At 40.4% G+C, this 18,172-nt stretch overlaps 1 protein-coding gene and 1 non-coding gene across 3 annotated transcripts; one reads left to right on the top strand and one right to left on the bottom strand.

Annotated features, from left to right (window-relative positions):
• Positions 1-3,847: 3,847 nt before the first annotated feature.
• LOC102291061 (lipopolysaccharide-induced tumor necrosis factor-alpha factor homolog) lies at positions 3,848-14,597 on the bottom strand. Of its 2 annotated transcripts, XM_014338999.2 has the most exons (6): positions 10,356-14,597; positions 9,783-10,270; positions 9,364-9,492; positions 7,188-7,388; positions 6,803-6,929; positions 3,848-6,653 (listed from the first exon to the last, which is right to left on the bottom strand). In XM_014338999.2, exons 2-6 carry the CDS (start codon positions 10,072-10,074, stop codon positions 6,545-6,547), a joined length of 858 nt encoding a protein of 285 aa, XP_014194485.1. In that variant the 5' UTR covers positions 10,075-10,270; positions 10,356-14,597; the 3' UTR covers positions 3,848-6,544. The 2 variants fall into 2 exon arrangements, with proteins under 2 accessions (XP_014194485.1, XP_014194484.1); XM_014338998.2 differs by having other exon boundaries at positions 9,783-14,597.
• On the top strand, positions 8,934-9,027 carry trnai-uau. The gene is made up of 2 exons: positions 8,934-8,971; positions 8,992-9,027. It is a non-coding gene; the product is annotated as a tRNA-Ile (tRNA).
• Positions 14,598-18,172: the final 3,575 nt, after the last annotated feature.

Here is an 18,172-nt window from a genome sequence, read left to right as displayed (position 1 = left end):
CAGCAGTTTGTCAGATACTCAGATCAGCCTGTCTGGCACCAACAACTACGTCACACTCATTTACCTTACTAACTCATTCTGGTGCTCAGGTTAAACTTCAGCAGTTTTTTTCCCCCCCCAAATGTCTGTTTGGCTAAATCAGGGGTAGGCAACCTTTCTGATGATGAGTGCCATCTAAACTTTCCTCAGAAGTCAATGTGCCATATGATTGCATTAGCAATAACACTCTATATTAACAGTTACACACTATATAGAACTTTATAGAATTATATTTGTTCGCAGATGGTTGGCAGTTATCAGCGAATAGTTATCAGCTATTTTGAAACAAACAAAAAAAAGACACACTTTATCCATAACAGCAAATGAACTGTACAACAGAAAATGCAAATGCTATTTATGGTCTCCTCACAACAATGGTGATAAAAATAAACTGAGCCAATATGGCATGTTTGTTAATACACTCTGATCTCTGGTCTCCCACCTCCCACTCAGAGACACAAGTCTCCAAGTGTCCAGCATTCAGACGGCTACCTGAGGACACTCATGTGAGAGAAAATCTGCTCACACAGACATGTAGAGCCAAATACTGTCAATAAGGCCTCTGCAGTGTTCTGAAGACAGTTAAACTTGTCAGGTGGTGATGTCCATCAGGTGAAAATACAAGCTCCATGAACACGCACAGCTATGCACCAGCTGCGTCTGTAGTTCTGCAAACTTTGACCCCCACAGACTCGAGCTTTTCAGTTCAATCAGCTGCATTTCGATGTCCTCTGTGTCCAGCCAGTTAATGCGAGACAAACCCAGCTGCTCATTAAAGCTTTCTGGATTGATCAGAAAATAAAACATTGGTCCATACATCTGAAAGTCCCGAAAATGCATTCTGTCTCGAGTCTACAGATGTATCCGTGTATTTCCGTGGTGCTGATGCTGCGCTGAGCGGACAGCCCCTGAAAGTGTCGGAATCAGGGGCGGAGCGTGGGGTGGCTTACTGGGCTTAAGCCCGGGTTGTTTTGTCAGAAGCCCGGGGTCTTTTGGAGTGTAATTTTTTCATAGTTAGATGCCTGGCTGACAACTGCATAAAACAAAAAGTACACACAATATTCGAAGCACATAGTGCACACTGTGGGAATTTACGACTGTGCGTGAATCCCCCCTGATATTGGTATGATCCGAGCTCAGGCACTAAGCGACTGAGCGAGGGGGCGGGGCAGCTGCTGCCTGTGAGTGCGCTGTTGGAGAAACAGAGCCAGCCATACTAAGGAGAGCTTAAGTTTGACCAGGTAGCAAAGCAAATCATTCCTACCGTACAAATCATGTAAATATGACGGTGAATCACGAAAGACTGATATCAAACTGATCACTTGACCCATATTACGTTACTTGCTCTTCAAGTGAATCAACAAATGGCGAAATGAAAAGCCGAAGAAATGCTATTTTTTTAGAGTCTTAGCTTACATGTGTGTTTATTTCATATTTTCAGTTCTTACCCTCCCCGACTTGATCGGTTTCAGTTATGTACTGAAATATAAGAATGGACATTAGAGGCTTCTTTCAAAGAAAAAACTCAGGTAAATGTTATTTTATATATTATGCTTTGTATGTTTTTCAGTATATTTCTATGCAAAACAAGAGGAATTTCAGTGCACAGCAGTATATTCACATTTGTAACCAGATATTTACATACACTTTAGGGAGAAAACACAAAGGTGAAAAGCCTTCTTTTCACCTAAATACGAAACGCGTAATATTTTCTCTGAATACGAGACGATTCCGTTTCTTAAGGGGTGGTTGGCAACTCTACTAACCTTATGAATAAAATAAAGTTCACTATCAGTAACATCAAAGCACCCACCCAGCTGTATATAAACTCCATCATGCTAGCTAGCACGCAGTACAAGTTATACAGTACACCTAAACTTGGTTTATATCTGACCCAGATAGACTGCAGGTCATAACTTCTTACCTGAAGTTCAGTTCACCTGATACTCCTCCTCCTGCCTCCCCTTTCCCTCATCCACCTGCTGGCCTCTGTGGAAGCTCCGCCATAGCCACCACCAGAGGTGTGGACTCGAGTCACATGACTTGGACTCGAGTCAGACTCGAGTCATTAATTTTATGACTTTAGACTTGACTTGAAAAAATGTTCTAAGACTTGTGACTTGACTTGGACTTTTACACCAATGACCTGGGACTTGAATTGGACTTGAACCGTTTACTTGAAAAGACTTGATATTTTACCCCAAATATAAAATTTAACATGCATATTATATAGAGATTGAAAATGTGACGTCATTCAGGGGTAAAACCGCAAAGGATTCTGGGAACTCGTGGCAAGAGGTACTAGCGCACGCAGGCTTTCAATTGAAATCAGTTAACAGCGATAAAAAGAAACACAAAAATGTCAAGAAGCTGTTGTATTATTAACTGCAATAGCCGGTCGCATGACAGCCACGGGAAGCCGACGGGTAAAGAGATCGGTTGTTATCGGATTACGTCGTTGAAGAGAAATTGTTCGAGCCATGTTTCCGAAGTAACAAAGAGGCGACTGGATTGCAGCCATTCAAAGACCAAATATAACGTCCCAGAACACTCCAGCTCACAGGTTAGTCTGCTCCAAGCATCCACAAAGGTCAGTCTGCTGTTGTAGTTAATCGTCATTTTCTTAACATAATTGGTGATATAGGTTACAAGCAAGTCTGGCGCTGAACAGAAATTGTCGCGCTATGCTCCTTTGTTTATTGTGCATAAATAGTGAATTGTCCTGACACAATATTGCGTTTCGCTTCTGTTATTATGGTACATTGACAAAAACATATACTTTTATTCACAGGATAAAACAGTTGTTTTGTATCACTAATTGCCCAGTACGATTACAGCATACATATTATTGTCACTGCTACATTTCTGTGATGCTACCAGAAATTATTTCCACTACTAATTAATTACCGTTGAGCTCAAAGGTTATATTAATAAACGGTTAACGAATGTGTATTTATGACGACGATTTGTGAGACTGGTAAACTTATGATACGTACGATGGTCTTTCGTTCTACACGGTGCATTTCAAGGTCCTGCACCCATCCGTCGGTAAACTGTACCTGGGCTTGTTGCAGTGACCGGAAGTTACTAAACTTCAGAGTGTATGCACTCACTCCAAGAACCGTATAATTATAAATATGCATATAAATATGCTACAATGAGATAGCTGACTTCATCTAACTAGCAAATGTTTCCAGGCTACGTTGGTGATGCAGTTTTTTTTTAAATGATATTTAAAAAAAATATTTTATATGTATGATATTTTTGTCATGCGATTTTAAAGCCGGTCCTACAACCGCATCCAAGAATAACATGCAGCTTATCTCAGAACTGTCGGTGAAAATTATTCTTGGAGCTAGGTTTAATTGAGCTGCATTTTAAAGAGGTGCAATTTCACAATTTGTGTATATTTTCTAAGTTCACTATTTTGTCATGTGTTGAGAAAAACACAGATTTAAAAATTACATGGTCTAATATTTACATTTAGCATAACTGCAACATCTTTTTTCGTTTTTTTTTAAAGACTCGAAAGGACTTGAAATTCAAAGTTTCAGACTTGTGACTTGACTCGGACTTTTACACCAGTGACTTGAGACTCGACTCTGACTTGCCTGACATTACTTGAGACTTGACTTGAGACTTGAGGATAAAGACTTGAGACTTACTTGAGACTTGCAAAACAATGACTTGGTCCCACCTCTGGCCACCACCAAACAACTGAGTCATTTTTACACATCTGCCAGCACCTGGTCAATCCTCCACCTTTCATTGTTTATACTGTTACAGAAATTTAAAAAAAAAAAAAAATCATCGGGCACATATGGTCGTGCCATCAGTTAACCCTTCGCGTGCCCAGAGTTGCTGACCCCTGGGCTAAATGAATTGGGTTTCTGCAATGTGATTGGCCGATTAAATCTCCTATATCTTAACAAGCAGTTGAACAGGTGTATCAAAGTGGATGATACAAACTGAAAGACCTACACAGTTCCCGCTGCCTCAAAAGAGCCCATAACATCATAAAGAACACTTCACACCCTGGACACTCCATGTTCGAACTGCTGCCTTCAGGTAAACGGTATAGAACAACATACACAAGGACTAACAGACTCAAACACAGTTTCTACCCAATTGCAATATCATGTCTCAATGCTACTAAAAGTAGATGACTTTTATTGCCCCTGTTGTCACTTGTACCCTTGATGTTGGAATGCTTTCAGATATGTTTTGTTGGATGCGCTAACAAATTGACTGAGTGATTGATTGTTTGAGTGATATATCAACTAGGTCGTATGTGGAGTGTCTGTATGGGGCCTTAGGCCTGGATTGCTTGGGTGTATTTACTGTATGAGAATACTGTATTTTATATGTATTTCTATCTTTTATATCCTATCTATTATAGTTTTTAAGTATTTATCTTTCGTGATGTTGCACTGACCGGAGACATCTTTCAATTTCATTGTACTTGTGACAATGACAATAAAGAATATTCATTATATTCATTATTCATTCATATTCATTTCAAAGTGCATTTGTTTGCATCAAGAGTAACAATTATGAACACGCACACGGATGGTCAGCTTCATCAATATACAGTATTGTATATAGTGTCGTCAATAAAAAGTATTTTTACTTCCTGATATTATTTTTTTTGTATATTTCTCACACTTCATGCTCCAGATCATAAAAACAGATTTTAATATTCAAGGAAGATAACCCAACTATATAGAAAGTTCAGTTTTTAGAAGATTATTTAATTTATTAAGGTATAAAGAGTTATCCAAACCTTCCTGGCCCTGTGTGAAAAAGTATTACCTCTAACCCTAATGACTGGTTGTGCCACCCTTGGCACCAAGAACTGCAGTAAAGCGTTTGTAATCACTAGTAATGAATCTTTCACATCGCTGTGGAGGAATTTTGGCCCACTCTTCTTTGAACAGTTGTTGTTATTCAGCCATATTTGAACATTTTTGAACATTAATGTCCTCTTTATGATCTGTACAAAGTCTGTCAGTTGGATTTGAGTCCTTACTAGTAATTGGAGCCATTCAGAGGTGGACTTACTGGTTTATTTACGATTGTCCTGCTGCATAAACCAAGTCTGCTTAGGCTTCATGGCACAAAGTAATGGAGGGATATTCTCCTGGCAGCAGAATTCATGGTTCTGTCACTTACAGCAAGTCATCCAGGTCCCAAAGCAGCAAAGCAGCCCCGGAGCATCACACAACACCTCCATGTTTGACTGTTGGTTTGGTGTTTTATGAAATGCTGTGATGGTTTTGCGTCAGATGTAATGGGACTCCAATCCTGTCTCATCAAGCCAGAGAATCTTTTCATCAAAAGTCTTGGGGATCATCAAAACGTTTGATGAAGCCTTTTTTTCCCCGTTTTGCTCAGCAGTGGATTCCATTTTTGCTCAGTCTCTTTCTTACGGTTCAATCATGAACCTCCTTGGAAGGTTCACCACTTTTCCAGTGGTGATCCAGTGTAGCGATCCATCCATCCATTCGCTTTTGCTTATCCTTTTCAGGGTCGCGGGGGCTGCCGGAGCCTATCCCAGCTGTCATAGGGCAGCCACCGTGCTGCCCTCCAGTGTAGCTAGACAAACTGAAATCAGCTAAAAAATTTAGTTAATTTATGATTTAAAAACTGGGGGGCAATCAGTTTTTCACATTGTGCCAGCCTGGTTGGGGTAGCCCTTTTCCCTTTTTGAATGAAATCATAAAAAAATTGCATTTTGTAATTATTCTGGTTAGTTTTGACTACTATTAAAATTTACTTGTGTGACAAATATGTGAAAAAAGAAAAGAAATCAGAGAAAATACTTTTTCACAATAAAAGAGAGTTCTTCCTCCCTACTATCACCAAGTGCCTGGTGTAATAGGAGATCATTCAGTCACTGAGTTAGAGTGATTATCTCATAGCAAACAGCATTTTGTGAAGCTGTTGTGGCACTGTGTGAATCATTTGCATCTGTACAGAACTGTATGTACAACAAATACACTTCATCAAGGAAACCGGTCAGATAATTGATCGAAAAATAGCAGCATGAAGATCTTGATCCTTGATTTGAGTTTGCTCAAAGTTATTTCTGGCTAAGAGGAACAAACATGAAGCCGTCAAACTGTTGAAGGGAGTAATATTTGAATACCACTATTTGCATCTGCTTACTGGAAGATAGAATAAGCAGATAACAAATACATATTTCCTTTAGCTATATCTCACTGAATTATGAGCAGATTTTCAGAGGGAGAGGAACTATTTACAGCAGCTCTGCTATCCTGAGCCTTTGGACAGTACAGATGTAGCATCAATGCCAAAAAAAAGTTCTAAAGTTCTCCAGGTGTTGTGCACAGTCCCATATTATTCCAGCTCGCAGGTCAAAGTTTGACAGCAATACTGCAGGGCAGCAAAGGCTGTTTGGACCCAAGCAGCTCCAAGACGCAGGAAAAGTCTCTCAAGTGCAGGAAGTGAGGATTGTATTGTTGTTACTCCAGTAATCTTGTTGTCAGAATGGCTTGAAGGTGTGTATTGTGGACTGACAGTGTGGACACTGGTGAAGAACGTCCTTGAAGTTTTTCATGCAGAAAGGGATTATACAGCAGCCGCCAACACAGCTGTTAGAAAGAGAAGGAAAGGTCACAGATCAATCTGAGGCGACTGTTTTTGGTGCTATTAGTTAGTGCTACAGTGTGCCTTGTATCATGTGCATGCGTTCTTAACGAATGAATTTTTTGACATCATCCTGGTCAGGTAGAAGACGTACCCTAACATGGAGCACAAGCAGCACGCTAACCAAGTTGTCTCGCCCACTTTCCTTTGGGTTTGTGTGATGATGAGCTCTTTGCAGGTCGGACACTGGGTGAGCCCGGCGTCTCTGCACAGAGTTTCAACTTTGCCGGGGAAAGAGACAAAAAGAGAGAAAAACTGGAATGAGCTTAATTAAAAACCAAAAACAGCCCCCTGGTTTTATTCAAATGCAGGTGTCGGCGTGTTCATACAGCTAGTAAACAGATGCATTCAGTATACAAGGAAATATTTCATTGCAGCAATATCTGTCTAAAAAGTTACACAATATTCAAAGAAAGAGGGAACCAGGTGTCGACATATATAAACACTAGTTTGTGTCCTAGAGGAAAAGTGTAACACACCTGGAGCGATGTCATCTTCTGGTGTTTCTATTGGTATTTCAGGTTCAGTTTCTACAGGTTCTTCAGGGTCTTCAGGGTCTTCAGGGTCTTCGGGGTCTTCGGGTCCTATGCTCTCCTCCTGGGTCACCTCTGCAGGCGGCAGCGTGTAGATCCCTCCCCAGGGTGTTTCATTTTTATAAAAACTGGGGTCTGCTTGATGAACTTGGTGATTAAAAAAGAATAAAACAAAAGCAGTTCAAACTTTAGCTTTAAATGGGCCACGTTTAAAAGAAAATCTCATTCTGTCTATTTCACTTCAGCCATGAACGCATTACTCTATGAAGCCCCTCCCCTAAAATGCCATTATCTCCATTTCAGATTACCTTTACATCACTTTCACTGATTATTTTAATATGTTTAACATGAAAATCTGACAGTGTATCATTATATATTAAACACAGACGGACACAAAAAGGGAAAAGAATATTATTTTCTTCATAAACTGGTAACAGTATGAAAGTTTTCATATTTTCAAATCCATTCAATTTAGTTTTGTTTATATGCCTCAAGTCGCTTTACATTGTAAGGTAAAGATCCTAAAATAACACAAAGAAAATAATCATATAACCCTCTATGAGCAGGAACTTTGATGAAAGTGGGAAGAAAAAACTCCCTTTTAAGAGGAAGAAACGTCCAGCAGAACCAGGCTTGGGGAGGGGCAGTCGTTTCTAAAGGGACAGTTTAATCCAACATTTTTCATCTGTGGTTTTCAGTACTAATTATACATCCGTGTGCCTCTCGCTTCCTGTAAGTTACCCAATTTTGAAGATATAAATATGTAAGGAATTCTGAATATACTGTGCAAAAGTCTGGAGCCACCACTCATTTCTTTATATTTTGCAAGGAAAATGGGAAATTAAAGCAATGATTTACTGAAACATGCAAATAACCATGTATATGAGGCAAAAACAGAGTATGGCGAGCTCATTTTAATGAGCTTGAAAGTCAGTCTTTGGTATGAGTGCCTTTATTCTTCAGCACAACCTTCTTCTAAGCAGCTTTCATTTCATTGTTTTAAATAGTCTTCAGGAATAGTTATCCAGGTTTCTTGAAGGAAATTCAAAGCTCTTCTTTGTTCTGTTTTCTGTCAAGATGATCCTAAGCTGCTTCAATAATATTTATGATGACTTCAAAGATTCATCACTCCAAAACACCCAATAGCTTTCATTTCCAGTCCAGTCCTTGTGTAATTTGCCATATCTCAGCCTTTTCTCCCTGTTTCTCTTCTTTTTCTGATCAAGTGAAGGGTCAAATCTATCTCTCAGGCTCAAATTCTTTTCTGTTTCTTCCAGTTACCGTTCATTTCCTGTGGATAGTTTTTACCCATGCCACATCTTCTTTTGTCGAAGACATCTCCAGTTGTTTCAAATCTTTTAAATGCACACTGCACACCAAAAGAGATAGCCCAAGCTTTTTGTTATTTTCTGCAGATTCAAGTAAAGTAATAGGAATGACTTATGTACTAGTAACAAAGTCCCTAAAGAACCTGTTTTGAATTGGTTCTGTACTAAGTTGTCTTTTATAGTTAGGTGTCTTTTTATACTTGAATGTTTGATGTGTTAGTATTAAGTGACTTCTTTCTTATAGAAATGGTCAAATAAAAGGACTGGGCTAAAAATGAATGAAAAAGCAGCCAATGTCCAAAGAAAAGCTTTGAAAGACCTTCAGAAAGCCATCAAGTCTATACCTCAAGAAAAGCTTACAGGGGCTCCAGTGGCGCAATTGGTCAGCGCGCGGTACTTATAAGACAGTAACCTGCAGAGTGATGCCGAGGTTGTGAGTTCGAGCCTCGCCTGGAGCACAAACTTATGACAGGCAAAAGTTGTTGTGATTTTGGGCAAATAACATTGGATTTAAAAGAAATTGCTGAAGGCCACCTCCCAAAAAAGTTGATTCTGTTCATCTGGAACGAATGTTTTCACTGGGAGGGACGTTTCGTCAGTCATCCAAGTGAGAAAACGTTTCCCAGCCTTATAAACAGTACATTTGCATAATGACTGAAAGTGGCAACAATGACAAGCAACAGGCTGTGGTGTCAGTTTCTTGATCATTAATATTCAAATTTGATTTCAGGGTGCTTTAAATGAAAAACAAAAACAAAAAAGGTGAGATGAGAAAGTGTGGAAATTAAGCGTACCTCCGTTTTCTGTGGGTGTGGCAGTCTCTGCCTCTTTCGACAGCTCCTCCTTTTTAAGCAGCAGCACATTCAGCTCTTTCTGAATGGTCTCCAGCTCGTCTTCGCTGTCATCGTCATCCTCGATGTTTGCTGATGACATCACACAAAGTACCCCAAAGGTTAAACTGACGCACAGTAAGCTGCTTGGTCCATTAACTCAGTGATTACTGCATTAGATTGCTTGTTTTATGAGCTAACACAAGTCACAGAATCGGCTGTAAGTTACAGCCACACTAGTTTTAGATTCTTAGCTTTTTGTGTATGAAGTAAAGTTGCTGTTTAAGTCAACTGCTGATGAATATATGTCAACATGCACCCTAACAATGGTTTCCTTTTATAGGAACAACCACCAGCTGTCGGGTTTTTTTAATCTGACTCACTTTGCTTTGGAGCGCTGTCCATCTTTTGCTCTGACTTTTTGGTAAATTCCCTCATCTTCTGCAGGAGGAAACGGCGGTTCTGAAGCTGCTGGATGCGGAACTCAATGACAGCCAGCGGTGGAGGGCCGCTTCTCGTCTGCATTGTCTCCTGGCTAGATTCAGGTTGGGGATCAGGGTCAGCTTCGTCCTGCTGCTCCTCCTCTGGCTTTTGCATCTCGCCTGCGTCTGGCTCCATGTTTGGAAGCTCCTCTAAATTCTGATCAGACACCATGTCCAGGATTCGATTCTCCATCCTGGGACAGAGATCTGAATATATAGTCCTCAAACCGATGGATGTGTAAAAACAAAAGAAAATCCACAGAGAACGCAGCTCAAACCCACGATCCTAATCCAAATTCAAGCCAGCCTGTGGCAAGGTTAGGTTCCAGACTTCCCCTTCTGATTTTTCTCAGAGATCGGGGAGAGCTGCTTGAAGACAAACATTTCTTCTGTAAAAAGAATTAGTCCACCTTCTGAATGTTTCAAAAAAAGACTCATCAGATGGAAATATTTTCATCATCTGTCCATTCTCACCTCAGAGGGCTCATAGCAGCTTTGCACAAACGTCAGCATGGCTGATAGCTCCGCTGAAATGAAGTAAACAGTGTGCACAAACAAATGAGGATCCAAACGTCCGTAATCCATGCAAATGCCACTAGCTTGGAGCATGTGCAGGTCATATGCTGAAAGGAAAAGTGTGATCATAAGAGATGTTAGAAGATGGAAACAGAGGCTAAAAGCAATGGCTTGCTGTAACTATTCCAGCTAAGCACTGTTCCTCCACATTACTGGAAAACTAAGCGTTTAAATGCAATGCACTGAAGTTGGAAGGTATATTTACCTGCCCCAAAAGTCAGGGTTCCATTTGCTGCATCCCCAGAGTGCTTTAATATGTGTTTATTTTAAACTTTAGGCTTTCTTTGAATAAATGTAAATAAAGTTTACTTTTCATAATTTTACTGAAGTAAATATGAAAATAATCTCATTAAAAGATTTGCTTCTGTTATCACATACAAAACGCATTATAACAGACCTGTGTGTGGCAATTTAAGAGTTCTTTCAATTCAATTCTGGTTTTTATAGCGCTAAAACACCCAAGGAACTTTAAATATTGTAAGGTAAAGACTCTACAATAATACAGAGAAAACTCCAAAAATCAAAAGCTCTCCTATGAGCAAGCATTTGGCGACAGTGGGAAGGAAAAACTGCCTTTTAACAGGAAGGAACCTGTACATCATCTCAACATAGCAGCAGCTATAATCTGGTGGACAGTTCAGTTATCAAGCCTGTGGCAAAGGCTCAGTTGTTTTGTAGTAAAGCAGATAAGATGAGAAACATGCACAACATTTTTCAGTTTCATTTTTCTGTAAGCCACGAAAATAGCACAATTCAGTACTGACAAACTGGTAATGGAGTTGCTTTTGCATTAAAATTTGAAATTCATATAACCTCTCCCTTAGTGTATAGAATCAGCACAGGATATCACAATATCAGATCTTTGACTGCATGTCTGTTCTTATCGGTTTCTTTTTGAGCTTTTGCTACTTTTGCTACTTTTGCTATCTTCATCCTGCTCTCTCTCCTTCTCACCCTCTCTATCCTCCTCTCTCGGGCTTCATGCTGTTACCAAAATGTAAATGTGACAGTGAAACAGAATTTACAACCCAATAAAAGGGCTGAATTACATCATTTTATGATACTATTCTAAGTAAATATAGGCTTCCACTGGCCATTGATAGTTAACATCCTTCTGACTAGCTCTGGAGTCCTGTTGTGCTGTAAACAAATGATGAAGCCCAGTTCGAGCAGGAACTCATTATGAGGTGTACTTTATTACATTAGGTATGTAATAAAGTACACCAGCTCCTTGGCTGTCAGCTAGCAATACGGCAGCAGAACACCTATAATTTCTAGTGATCTAACCTACGCTATCTAACGTTTTTGATGCTATTCAGGCAACAAACATACATAAGCAATGCATATGCTTTTGTGTGTGTTTTGAATCTGCACCACTTAACTGTGTCATGAAATTACTCAACTGCCGCAATACAAGTCTTATGAAAAGCATGAAAAAGGAGAAGCTGGGTTGGAGGTGGGTTGCAAAGCAGCTTGCAGATGCACAGCAAACATTGGCAGGCTTGATTTGCCGTGTTGATGCATAGAAGGGTGGCAGCTGAGCCATCAGCTCATGTACAGCATCCGCCAGCTGACTTTGACTTTGACGCAGGACAGATAAACACAAGCATTCATTTGAAGTTGCCATTCCCTACCATGGAAGTCCGTTATTCGATCTCCTTTTAGCTTAGATTTGGTCATCATCAAAATCTGAAAGAAACATTTGAATTTGAAATTTGAAACATTCATGTCATATAAATCTCATTTTTATTATAAAAGTATTCAATCAGTGCAGCTTTAAGGCAACAGGTCATTTTATAAAATGACCTGAAAATTTGATTTCCAGTACAATTCAACACTATTTATATTGCACCAGTCACAGCAGCAGTCATCTCAAGATGGTTTATATTGTAAGGTAAAGACTACAATAATACAGAGAAATCTCCGGCAGTCAAATGACAGTGGGAACGAAAAACTCCCTTTTAACAGGAAGAAGCCTCCAGCAGAACCAGGCTCGGGGAGTGGCAGCCATGTGTCATGACTGGTTTGCGGATGAGAGGATGGAGACATTGTTAAGAAGCTCAGGTCTCAATGTGGACATAAACATCAAGATTACAGGTGTTGTTTGTAGTAGCGCACATAGATTTTTTTTTTCCAGCTGCCATTCTTATGTGTCAAGGTGATGAAAGTTCAAAGGTCACGATCACAATTTTTACATAAACAGTGATCTAAAAATAAGCTCTCATTGAACTGTGTAATGTGGTACTTGGCTCCATATGACGGTACAGTAGAGAGCAACTGTAGCATGAGCAAAGCCTGGAGCTAGTTTATAACAACAACAGAGAGGATGATGGCTGACCTATACTCCACTCACCGAATCACTCCATGTAAACACTCTAGTAAGGTTAAAGGGTTAAAGCCATAAAGGGTTTTCTCATAAACCTTCTCCATGATCTCATTTTTACTTCCCGCTTTGAGGTGGGATAAGGCGTCATCATTTACTTGTTTTTCTTAGTTGACACTCGGGAAGCTATTTGGGTCACCAGGCTTTGCCTGAATAAACAGCAACACACAACAATACATTATATTACTTACCAAATGATGGAGCTCATCCTCTAAATGTTGTTCTATGATTTGACCACTAGATGTCAGGATAGAACAAGGAGCTGGTCAGGCTCACAGAGGATTAAGTCTTTAGTTTACAGTTTGACGTCACTGGTTCGGCACTTGCAAGCTTCTATATATCCATCCCTCCACCTCCTCTTTCATTTCACAGGACCTTTATGAACAGTGTTTCCTTTTTCTTCTTTCATTTGGTCAGACTTACCTTTTATCCACTTTACACACACGCACTTACCTACCTTCTCAATTGACTTTTTGCTCTGTGTGTGCATGTGTGTGTAAGGGAGATACACACAGATCAAGTAACAGTAAAGCGTGTGTGAGCACCACCTGTCAGGGTATTAGTCACCCAGAGAAGGATACACAGACTCATTGATGGTTAATGAGCTTCATTATACAACAACCAAAACTCCTCGTGTGTCACTTGACAGTCGTGTTGCAGTCAAAGCGCAAATGTTAAATAATTGGACCCTAAATGCTTCAAAGTAGGTCTTTCAGGTATTATCTGGAGATGAAAGCACCTCCTGCCAGGTGTTAAACATGAGCAGCTAGCTATTGGTCACAGCGGACCATTTAGGTGCTAAAAAGCTAAATAATTTTCTCAAAACTGGAGACCAAAAATAGACCTAAAAATGAGTGACTTTCATGCCAAACTAATTTCCAGATTCTTATCTTTGCTACTCCAACTTTCTGTTTCAACAAATGTTCATGGCTTGCCTGGTATCAGTCAGAATGGCCTGCTCTTTGCACTCTCTTTCCATTTTAACTCTCACACTGTCTCCGCTCTAATGCATTACTATGGAGCAGAGGCTAGTCACGATTTGTCAATAGCTAATCAGTAGAAACCCAGGGGCAACCTTTGGAGCTTAACGATGAAGCCAACACGAGTTCCTCTAGGAACTGCAGTTCCTCAAGGTCCCACAGGAAGCTGGCTCCAACAGGAAATCAGTCTGCCATGTTAAATCAGGTTACAGCAATACAAAGGATATTTTTTGTTTTAAAAAAAAAAACAAGAAAAAAAAACCATTTTGTCCACTACAGGCACTTTCCCTTCTTCTATATATATTGTAAGAAATCATCCTTGAGATTAGAGCCACCACCATATTGACTGACAGGTTTTCCAATGCAGGCAGCTGATCAGTGCTAGTAATGCATTAGCTTTGTGCACTGATCAGCTTGTTATCCTGCCCCCAAGTGTCCAAATAAAAATGGATTACTGCAAATCTAAAAAACAAACAAACAAACAAAGATTCAGTCTGACAAAAGGACAATCACGACAGTTACGGAGTAAGCGGCAGGTATTTATTTCCAAAGTAGCATGGCTTAAATGTTTCAAAGCAGCAAGAGTATAGTAAAGAACACTATAATTAGTAAAAGGCTCAACACAGACATTAGCAAGAAAAATCAGAGTAACACTTTCCATAGTGCTAGAACAGTCCTCTGTAATTACCGGCCCTGGCAGAGGACTGTTGCATAACAGACAGACAGAGGTGGCCCATAAATCAACTTCAACTATCACTGTAATACACTGTGGTAGTTCAAAGCAGTTAAACAGGACAGTGTATTATATATATATATATTATATATATATATATATATATATATATATATATTATATATAATATGTGTTGTGTGTGTGTGTGTGTGCTGTGTGTGTGTGTGTGTGTGTGTGTGTGTGTGTGTGTGTGTGTCAGCTGTGCTATCATTGTATTGTAATGGAGATTATTGTAGCAAACACTTTATCCTTTAGTATTCAGTGTGATGGACTGGCCTGCTCCCTCCCAGAGGACGTCACTGAGGATGACGTAGAGTTGCTTAGAGGGTTGCGTCATGCCTGGATTAGTGTGTGTGTGTGTGTGTGTGTGTGTATTTCTGTACTTATGAAGACCAAAACAAAGCTTCCTAGAAAAAAAAAGACCCAGAAACTATTTGCCATCATTTCATATTATAGCAGGAGTGAGTCAATGTGCGGATGTTCCTCTTCTCTTTGTCTGAATGAAAAACCATGCTAAGAACCGTTTCCTGTGCAGCAGCTCGCAGCTGGACTCTCACACTGACTAATGGGAAGAGAATTTGAATACACACGCTCTCACGGTCACAGCAGTTGGTTCTCATCACGGTCTTGAGCATGCTGACTGAAGGCGAGTGGCAGCAATGATGTCACAAAAATGGGCCATCAGTCACCCACCAGCCCCCACCTTTTCTTTTTGGGAGGTTGGTGGCAGACAGGCGAGATCTCTGCAACACTCAGATGAAGGAGGTGCGGTGTGTTTGTGTAAAGTAAGTGAGGGAGGAGAGAAATATAAAGGGATGTGAGAGGAGGGTGAAAATGAGGGAGGAAAGACAGAGAGAGAGAGACAGAGAGAAAGGAGGGCATGAGAGAGGGTGTCAGGCACGCTGCCAGCCATGCAGGTCTGATGTGAAAAACGATGTCTGCGGCTGCAGCGACAGGCGAGCGAGGATGGATCCTGTTCTGCATCGAAGACACTATGTCACAGACACGCAACTTATGCTCACACTCATAGTGCCGCTGTAAATCGTCTGGTGGAACGAGAGGGTTGCGTAACAAGGCATCTCTCCAAATCTATGTGCGGCATCCCTCAGCAGTGACGTTCAGAGATTAAAACCATGCAGCACCTCATTGTTATAGCTCAAACATATAACAGCGACGATAAATCTCTTTAACAAATCACAAGCTTTGGTTACCACGCTGTCCCGCCCTCAGAGGTCCCCCCCCACCCCGAGGTGGATTGACTTGTCTACACATCTGCAGTCAGTTGTGTGCAAATGGCCCGCAGACGCTGTTAAACAAGACAAATATCTCATTTTAACATGAAAGCATGGCTGACATGTTGGATTTGAGATGTGCAATGAACTTGAACATTCAACAGTTCTAAGTAGATGCTTCCACTTGGTTGCAGTAGGAAAGATATAAAAGAGTAAGAAGTATTTTGTGGGATCTGTTCATCTGGTGTATCTGAAAGGATAAGGCTGGATTATATGATATGAGGAGTGACAGTGTCGGTCTATTGGTTGGTTAGCCTTAGTGGAATATATTCGCTTAGCTTTTCTCTAGATCCATGATGAGTTCCACATTTACCATGAAATTAAACTTCAAATTTAATGTGTTCTCCTGAAGATAAACCTTGAATAATTTGGTGATCTTGCTATTTAGCACAGTCACCAAATCAACAGTCTAATTGATCTAGTGTTTTGGTAACAGGGGCAGGGCTAAAGGGGGGAGCTAGGGAGGCACTGGCCCACTCTGAAATTTGATTATGGGCCATATTTTACCACGACTTTGGCATCACATCTTATACTTCATTGTACCCCCTATGCCCGCTGTGGCCCTTTAAAAACATTCTGGAAACAATAGCTGGACCCTCTATTAAAAATTGCACATTAGAAATTTTCAGGGTACTATTTGCTAGCCAAGGCCCTGGTCACACAGGCTGGGAACCACCAGTTGTTAGGGGAAAAGCTGGTTGGCAAGTGGTTACAAGAAGTTGCTAGCTTGGTGAAATTGGTCACAAAGCTGTACCAAAAACCTCCTTGTGGCTACTTTGGTTGCTAGCTTGTTGCCATGTTCACCCATAGCTGGAATCTAAGACTGCAACCTCTCGCTACCACTCGTAATTGAAATTGCAATGCAGACTTGAAACATAAAGTATTTGCTTAAAAATTAAAGTGAAGTAAAAGTTGCACATTTTGAAACATGCTGCTTTTATCTAGACTAGGCTAGCATCGTTATGGTGGCTACAAAATACGCAGTGTCAATGAAACTCACAACAATGACAAATAAAATAACAGTTAAGCTAAACCAAATTAAGCTAGCATTAACTTTGAAGCAAATAATTAAGGCAACTACCTGAAAAAGAGAGGGGGGGCCACAGGTAACGCATTTTAAATGTGGACAGCCCTTAAGCCGCACGCAGCTATTATTAGCTGATTAGCAAAGGTTTTGAGATAAACTAGCCAATCAGCTCAGGTTTTCTCAGCTCTTTAGCGGAAATAATAATGATGCATCGTGAGTGAATAACTCTGATGTAAATATGTTTCATCATTCATCATTTCTGAACTTCTGACAGCTTTAAATGAGGCAGAGGAGCACTGCCGTAAGACCAGCTTGGGTCTGGTCTTACGGCAAGTTTTCAAAAATGTTTTAGGAATTAATTTTGTAGAAATAAAAAAAAAGGACTCGTAATAATGCATTTATTCTCATTTTACTGCTGTTATGTGACAAGTCTTGCTACATATATATAAACATGTAATTGCTGGTGATATTACTCCAGTCTGTATGTATATATACCTGATTTGCTGTCTCTCTGTTTGCACCCTCTTTAACTTTGATGTATGCTGTCTGTGTTGGCTTGTTGCAATGGCCTGATTCACCAGAGAAATCATTAAAGTTTCATCTGATCTAATCGAACCCCTGCTGTCACCACAGAGCTCCCTCACAGTCAAGATAAAATAAAAGCACTGCAGAGTCATTGAGCAAGGACTGTAACAGAAAATCGTATTGGAAAAGCTCAAATTCAGTTGTATGTTTCACACAACCGCGAAACAGATGTGTGGCACTGCAGGTTACAAGTGACATTCACTCTTTTACGTGTGAAAACCTTCTGGCTGCGATATCCTGCAGCGTAACAACTGGCTAATTCACCTTTTAAATGAGGTTTATGACTTGTTTCCATCCTCTTGTGTCTTCAAAATGTCTCCCTCCACATTTATTGGTCTCTGCCCGTCTGTGAAGGAGTCAAAGAAGAATGAGTGTCCACCACATGCAAGGAATGACAGTGGAGGTGATTTCTAGGGAAGTGAAAAAGAAAGAAAGAAACTGGAAGGAACACTTTAATACACAGCCCTGTTGTAAAGCTGGCACGTTGAGGTGTGGCGTCCGCTTGCATGGACAGATTGTACATCATGTTACTTCATGTTTTTTCTCCAACTACAACCGCACAACACCGGAACTGAAACAGCACATGTCCATGTCTGTCTCTTCCCCTGGCGGTCAGGGCTCTGGTGTTATTCCCACACATGCTCACGTGTGAGCACAAAGAACTTCCCCTGCTTCCATTCTAAGTGTAATGTATTGTTTTAGTGCTCATGTGTGT

Source organism: Haplochromis burtoni, unplaced genomic scaffold, assembly GCF_018398535.1.
Source record: "Haplochromis burtoni strain Fernald_Lab_line unplaced genomic scaffold, NCSU_Asbu1 Contig_257, whole genome shotgun sequence".
NCBI classification, from domain to species: domain Eukaryota; kingdom Metazoa; phylum Chordata; class Actinopteri; order Cichliformes; family Cichlidae; genus Haplochromis; species Haplochromis burtoni.
Note: the sequence above shows the minus strand (reverse complement) of the source record. Positions and strands in the feature narration are given on the sequence as shown.

Bases quoted from the DNA above. Each gene is read 5' to 3' on its own strand.
- LOC102291061 (XM_014338998.2), bottom strand. From the start codon at position 10,074: ATGGAGAATCGAATCCTGGACATGGTGTCTGATCAGAATTTAGAGGAG. The intron at 7,389-9,363 runs GTACGCTTAATT...TTAATCACCAAG, and splicing joins CACACCCACAGAAAACGGAG to TTCATCAAGCAGACCCCAGT. The intron at 6,654-6,802 runs GTACGTCTTCTA...TCTTTCTAACAG, and splicing joins TGCTTGTGCTCCATGTTAGG to CTGTGTTGGCGGCTGCTGTA.